Here is an 8,008-nt window from a genome sequence, read left to right as displayed (position 1 = left end):
AAATTATTGTAAGTATATAATACTAGGTTATAATCCCGTGTATTACACGGGTTGAGTAAATAAATTTTATATACTAAATAATAAAATAATATATCTTTAAAAACTTCTTTATTGCACGGGTTGAATAAATATAATTTTATATATTAAATAATAAAAATTTATATCTATAAGAACAATATTGTACGGGTTGAATAAATGTAATTTTATATACCAAATAAAAAAGTGATATCTTTAAAACACGTGTATTGCACGGGTTGAATAAATGTAATATTGTTTACCAAATAATAAGAATAATACATCATTAAAAACCTCATTTATTACACAGGTTGAATAAATATAATTTTATATACCAAATAATAAAAAAATACATCTTTAAAAATATGAGTATTACACGGTTTGAACAAATGTAATTTTCTGTACTAAATAATAAAAAAAATATATCCTTAAAAACCCCATGTATTGTACGAATTGAATAAATCTAATTTTATACATCAAATAATAAAAAGTTATATCTTAAAAACCTCATGTATTACATGGGTCGAGTAAATGTAATTTTGTAGAGTGAAAATAAAAATATTTAATATATTTACACAAAGTTTGGTTTTCGTGATTAAAATAGATTATTCTGTTATTGCAAAATTTGTTAACGAAGTATCAATAAATTTAAGTCTTTATTTAAAACTACGTAAATTTATAAATGATAAATAATATTAGTTAATTTTATATTAAGTTTCGTAAAACCTGTTTGATACCAAACTAAACAAAATATTCAAATATATAGTTAAGATCAAATTAGATAATTAAGTTTGAATTTTAAGTAAATAGATAAATATAAACGTAATAATTAATTCAAATAAATAATAGAGTAAATTACGATCTTGACCCCCATGGTTATATTACTTTTACCCTTTTAGCCCAAACAATAATTTTTTAACATCTAAACCTCCAACGTCTAGCCCAAACAATAATTTTTTAACATCTAAACCCCCAACGTCTTTTTTTCTAACCTTTTTGGCCTTTAACGTCTTTTTTTCTAACCCTCTTGGCCCCTAACATTTAATGGATGGGGTTAGTGTTAGGGGCCAAAAGGGTTAAAAAAGAAGACGTTGGGGACTCAAATGTTAAAAATAACATTTAATGGATGAGGTTAGTGTTAGGGGCCAAAAGAGCTAGAAAAGAAGACGTTGGGGGCTCGGATGTTAAAAAAAAATCTTTTTTGAGGTAAAAGGGTAAAAGTGATATAACCACATGGGCCAAAATCGTAATTTACTCAAAATAATATTATAAATTAGAAGAAGATTAAACTAAATAATAATTATCCATAACATATTAAACTAAATAATATTTAGTAGAAGGATCATTTATAACTAATTAGAAAAGATTAAATTAAAATAATAATTATCTATAATAGATGCCCTAATATGATGAAAAGTGTCCAAAATAGTTATATAGTATAGATTGTTAAAATCCAACATCCAATAAAATTATTGTTTCCTTTCATACGATCAATCCTGATAATGCCTTTTTTCGTCGTGTACGATTACGTTACGTGTGTGTCCACCGCCAAACCTCACGCGTCCACACATGCTTTTCAAAACAACATATTTATCACATGCAACCTAATCTTCATATAAATAATATGCAATATCTATAAGACAAAAGGCATCTTAAAAAGTGTGCCGAAGCTTAATTTTTCTATCCTATCACAATTCTTTCGATTAGCATATATAAAAAGAACTATACGGTCAGTAGTAATTTCTTCTACGCTACAGTAATAATTTTATTTTATCAATTATCCTCCTACTAATACATTTTGTTTACATACATAGAAATAAGTTTCTATTTTAACGGTCTCATTTTTACTTATCTTTCCTAGAAAACAAGATGGAGATTGCGGTGTTGTCGAAATTCATGTTCGATGAACCATCGGTTTGGGTGACAGTTGCGACGGTGATGACATTGTTATCTACGGTTTACTTGGGGTTTGCGGAGATTATAGGGAGTCATCTTCAGTATTCCAAATTTACAAACTCTTCAGCTAAACAAGCTGTTGCTGCTGGTACAAAGGTTTCGAGCCGAACGGGTATGCTGATGCTTTATACGCCTGCGTTTGTTGCCGGAGTTGTTTCATTCTTTGTCTTCCCGGGTGGTGGTGTTAGATTCTTCTTGCTCAAAGTTGTTGTCACCTTTCATTTCTTCAAGAGAGATTTTGAGGTAATTATTTAATTATGGTGTTTAATATTTATATAATTATATACTTTAGAGTAAACCTCAATTTTCGTCCATGTGGTTTGATGATTTTAACACTCTTAGCCTAATAGTTTAAAAATTCCATTTATCATCCACTAGTTTGCTGATTTTAACCGTTTGAGTCCACATCAGTGTTAGATTTTAACAGTTTCAATCCACACCACTAACACTGGTGTGGACTGAAACTGTTAAATTTAGCAAACTAGTGGATTGAAACTGTTAAAATCGGCAAACTAACAGACGATAAATACAACGTTCAAACTATTGGACTTATAGTGTTAAAATCACCAAACCACATGACGAAAACTCTATCTGATTAGAATATATCTAATTTAATGTAGACATACTCACATACCCATTAATTAATGTAAGGATGTTGACTATTTAATTGGTTTTTTTATATGATATATACACTTTTATAACTACTAAAAATAATATTTTATGAATTTGGTTGTTTAGATTTTTATCATAGTTAATTTTCAACATATACATTTTCAACGGAGTGATTTCCTGTCATTGGTCAAAATGGACGGTCGCCCCTCTTTTATTGGACAAATCATTTTATTATTTTATATCCAATTTAAAATTACAATTTTACCCTCAGTTTAAAATTACGCTTTGCTCCCAACTAAAAAATATAATAACCTTTTTGCCAGCAGCTCAAAATTACGATTTTACCATCGGTTCAAAAATTACGATTTTACCCTTAGCCTTTTATTTTCAATGGCAGTGAATAGTGCTTCCCTACCATTGGTCGAAATGGGCGGTCGCCCCTCTTCTATTGGACCAACCATTTTATTATTTTATATCCATTTTAAAATTACAGTTTTACCCCCATTTTAAAATTACGCTTTTCTCTCAACTAAAAAATATAATAACCCTTTTGCCAGCAGCTCAAAATTACGATTTGCCATCGGTTCAAAAATTACGATTATACCCTTAGCTTTTTATTTTATACTCGCTTTAAAATTACGGTTTTGCCCCCAGTTTAAATTACGTCTTCGCCCCCCCCAGTTCAAAATAAAAATATGTTTTTGCCCCTAACTCAAAATTACGATTTTTCCCTCGGTGCAAAATTACGATTTCACCCTCAGTTTAAATTTACTTTTTTGCCCCCAGGTAAAAATAAAATTATGGTTTTCCCCTACCTTAAAATTACGATTTTACACTCGGTTCAAAATTATGATTTTCCCCCAATTCAAAAAAAAAATATGTCTTTACACCCAGCTAAACCGAAAATACGATTTCGCCCTCGGTAAAACAATTACGCTTTTACCGTCAGTCAAAATTACGTTTTCGCCCCAGTTCAAAATAAAATTTTGTTTTTCCCCCGGCTCAAAATTACGATTTCACACCAGTTTATTATTTTATATCCACTTTAAAATTACGTTTTCGCCTCAGTTCAAAATAAAATTTTGTTTTTCCCCGGCTCAGAATTACGATTTTACACCAGTTTAAATTACGTCTTTGCCCCTAGTTCAAAATAAAATTATGCTTTTGCCCTCAGCTAAAATTTATGATTTTCCCCTCGGTTCAAAATTACGATATCACCCTCAATTCAAACTTACATTTTCTTGCCCCCGGTGCAAAATAAAAATATGGTTTTCCTAGCTAAAAATTAGGATTTTACTCTCGGGGAAAAAAAAATTGATTTTCCCCCAAGTAAAAATAAAAATATGACTTTGTCCCCAGCTAAAAATCGTGTCAATGAGCTGCTTAACACTCTTTTTACTTTTTCTTTCTAGCAAAACTATGGTACTGTTTTTTTAATTGATTGAGAGTTATTCGGCTATCGTCCCGCAACGCGGGCGGGGCAACACCTAGTTGAACTATAATATACAAGATGTTTTTTTTATTTGATATAATGTATCAAGATTTATATAAAATATAATAGATTAAAATTTAGAGAAGAAAAACAAAATTATACTTTAAATTAAAAAGATAGAAAAAATAAAATGTCATTTTTGTATTGTTAATGTTGCTTACTATTTGGAGTTTACAGGTTTTGTTTGTTCACAAGTATAGTGGAAACATGGGTTTAGGTTCAACTATCCTCATCTCTATATTCTATTTCTACGTTGCTACAAGCTTGATAGTCGTCCACTATATGAGCCTAGGGCTCCCTGAGCCACCCATCGATCTAAAATACGTCGGCGTGATCATGTTTACCGTGGGAATCATCGGAAACTTTTATCACCACAATCTCCTCGCGAAACTAAGAACAGACAAGGAAAAGGAGTACAAGATTCCTCGTGGAGGGCTGTTTAATCTCGTTATTTGCCCTCATTATTCGTTTGAAATATTGATCTTCTACGGGTTTGCCTTTATTAGTCAGACGCCATTGGCGTTTGCGTGTGCTCTTGGTGATTCTTGTTACTTGATTGCAAGGAGTTACCAGACCAGAAACTGGTATGTAAACAAGTTTGAAGATTTTCCTGCAAGCATCAAGCGTCTCATCCCATATGTTTTTTGAATAGGTTCATAGTTGGGATAGTTTAAATTCTTGAATTAATGTATGTTGTATTTGGAAATTCGGTCGATTGTAATTTCATTTTATACACATTAGTTTGAATTTCGTTTTATTTTGTATATATAACTAGTATTTTGACCCGTCACGTGTTGCTGCGGCGGCGTCAAAACTTTAAATAACTTGGATCTGTACCGTCAAATATTTGACCCGACTCTCTCTTTCTTGAACAAAGCTTACGTCAATATGTAGACCAACTGAAAAAACACAGAAAAGTATTATATTTGTTCTGACTCGTTACGAAGGAAAAAATGATTTTTAAAGTAAAGAATGATGCAACGCGTTAAATTGGATTTATACCGTGATGTACTTAAAAATAAACACGTAAGAAAATAGTTCTTTTAAGTTAAAGAATGGTACCAGTGCAGTTGCGTTGAAGCATAAAGTAACTCGAATTTACAGTGTCAAGTGAAAACGTATTATATTTGACCCGACTCGTACATAATACATAATATAAACACGAAAACATATTATATTTGACCGACGTACATAAAAGTAAAATTCATGACAAAATATAAACCAACCGAAAATGTACATAAAATAAACACATAAAGCTCAATGGGCTAAGATGACATTTTACAAAGTTTTAGATATATGAGGTGTAAGTGACAATGTTGAAAATTAAGAGGTTAAGGTTCACAAAAGACGAAAGAACAAAAATTGTTATATAATTCAATACCACTTTCATCACTGATCCCCGAATAGGGAATTGAATGTTAAAACATAAAAGATAAAAAAAAAGACCTTTCATAATTGTTATATATAATATATATATAGGGTCGGGATTTAGAGAAAACGGTAGAAAGTGTGAGAACGGTGAGAACGCTTATGGATCGTCCGATTAAAACAATCTATGGACTAGATTGGCGTGGTGGCGTTTTCGTAAATAATATCAATTTTATTACGTGGACGCGCCTCATTAAGGGTCTCTATACCAAAACGTCATACTGATGAATAAAACGTCATTACGGACCAAAACACATCGGTATATAAACAAAAATATCCCAGACATAAAAACACACCCCCCAGAACCTGAAACGCCATATTTTCTACTATATACCATTCATTTTACAAACGCCAAAATCCCCAAAACATCAAACACAACTACTAAAAAAAGCCATATTTTCTACTATATACCATTCATCTTAGAAAACGCCAAAACACTCAAACATCAAAGATTCCAAAAAAATCGACGGTTCTTTCAGATACACTATTTCCTCAGTAAAACACCAAAAATGCCAAATATCGTTTCTTGTATATTCAAATATTGTTCTACGCCAAAGTTTCGGATAATGCATTCTTCCCTGAGGTCCTGTGACTCAAATAACATTTTGCTGCATGAGATGGACAAATCATAAACAAAAAAAATGTTGGGGTCACACTTATGTCATATTCTGTGTTTTGTTCTTGATGAATATTATAATGGCATGAAAAGACGAATGACACTAATGAGTTGTTTGAAGATACATATTCAAACAAAAAACGCATGTCATTTTGTCTTTCCAAACGGCCACAAAAACACAAGCATGGCTAAGCCAAACCACCAGTGAACATGATTCAAAAGAAGAAAGAGACTGATGACAGTGAAGATTTGGAAGATGAATTGTTTTTATTTTTATTTTTTTAATTTTCTTTTTCTATTGTTTGCTATGTATTTTTCAACTTAGAATAAAAAAATACATTATATTAATAGAACACCAAACAGTCATAATGCATATGAAACGCCATAAATGGAGTAAAACGCCAAAAACTCCCAAACTATAATGAAAGTAATTTGCAGAAGTATTAATTAATAAAAGCTAAAAATGGAAAAAAAAAACCCAAAAACTACTTAAACCCGTTCAAAAACGCCAAACTTGGGAGATGGAAAGTCTATGACCCTAAAAACTCATAAAAAGCTGAACAAAAAAAAAACAGTAGAAATACACAGTAACTGAAAAGACGGCTACTTTATTAATATCATATATTATAAATAAAATCCCGCCTAAACTACGCGCCAAAAACATCCTATAAGAGAGACGTCTCTGCACAATCAACTGATCACAAACCCAGAAACAAAACGCCATATTTCCTAGAAACCATTCACTTTAAAAACGCCAAAAATAATAGTTAAAAAAACCACAGATGCAGAACCTTGATTCTTCTATATTGAGTATTGATCTGAATAAAGTTTCACTGAATGGATTCTTCTCTGAGTTGGGTATCTCTATAATCTTTTGCTGAATGAGATTGACAAATATTCAAGATAAAGAGACTGATGACACTGATATGACATCAGGTCACTTTGTTCTTGATGGATTTATTGATGGCATGAAGGGATCAATACATTAGAGCAGGTGTTGGTCTTCAACATGTCATCAAACAAGTATATATCCACCCACCATAAAGGATGCCACAAAAAATAAGCATCTTCTAAAAACGACAGTTATGTAGGAAAATAAGGATCTACATAATGTATTAAAAAATAGGTTCAAAACGTCAAAAAGGTTAAAGTAGAAGATGCTGATAACAGTGAAGATTTGGATGAGAAATTAGATTATAATTTTTTTTTTCATTTGTTGTTTATCATTTAATTCTCTACTATTTTAAAAAAAATTAAGTATAAAACACCAAAAACTACAAACACCAAAACGCCTGATAGTGTGAAAAACTGTGAGAACGAATGCTAGCAAAGCACGATGTTGCTATATAAAACACCAAAAAACGCAAACAAAGTATTACTGGAAAAATCAACACTAATTGACAGACGAAAATTGAAAGAAACAGTAAAATAAAGAGAGGGTATCATTATTGCCAAACATTATAGTTATATTAATGCCACTACATGGAAAATTGAAATTTATTTATCTTTTCAAAACGCCATAATTGTCTGTCACATTATAGACCTGTATCCTACATGGCAAAACACTTGATATAATAAAATCAAGAAAATTACTGATGTTTTTTACATTAAAGGCCTGCATCCTGATCTAAAAAACAATAAAAACGCCAAAACAATACTTAAAACGTCAAAATATTTACTATGATTCTGATCTAAAAACAATAAAAACGCCGCGTATTTATTAAACCCCAAAAAAATGGAAAGATGAAGTGACACGCGTTTAAAAAAAGAAATATGAAAGGACAAAAAAGCTCATCCGCTCTTCTCTAAGCGGCGTGACACGTGTTGGGCCAGGAAGCGTTCTCACATTTTTTAGCGTTTTCTCCTGATCCCGTTTATATATATATATA

The 8,008-nt window shown here is 31.1% G+C and overlaps 1 protein-coding gene across 1 annotated transcript; it reads left to right on the top strand.

The window, feature by feature from the left end:
• The first annotated feature begins 1,654 nt into the window (after positions 1-1,654).
• On the top strand, positions 1,655-4,841 carry LOC110940944 (steroid 5-alpha-reductase DET2). The gene is made up of 3 exons (XM_022182514.2): positions 1,655-1,744; positions 1,877-2,214; positions 4,253-4,841. Exons 2-3 carry the CDS (start codon positions 1,885-1,887, stop codon positions 4,721-4,723), a joined length of 801 nt encoding a protein of 266 aa, XP_022038206.1. The 5' UTR covers positions 1,655-1,744; positions 1,877-1,884; the 3' UTR covers positions 4,724-4,841.
• Positions 4,842-8,008: the final 3,167 nt, after the last annotated feature.

This window comes from Helianthus annuus, chromosome 5 (genome assembly GCF_002127325.2).
Source record: "Helianthus annuus cultivar XRQ/B chromosome 5, HanXRQr2.0-SUNRISE, whole genome shotgun sequence".
NCBI classification, from domain to species: domain Eukaryota; kingdom Viridiplantae; phylum Streptophyta; class Magnoliopsida; order Asterales; family Asteraceae; genus Helianthus; species Helianthus annuus.
Note: the sequence above shows the minus strand (reverse complement) of the source record. Positions and strands in the feature narration are given on the sequence as shown.

Bases quoted from the DNA above. Each gene is read 5' to 3' on its own strand.
- LOC110940944 (XM_022182514.2), top strand. From the start codon at position 1,885: ATGGAGATTGCGGTGTTGTCGAAATTCATGTTCGATGAACCATCGGTT. The intron at 2,215-4,252 runs GTAATTATTTAA...TGGAGTTTACAG, and splicing joins TCTTCAAGAGAGATTTTGAG to GTTTTGTTTGTTCACAAGTA.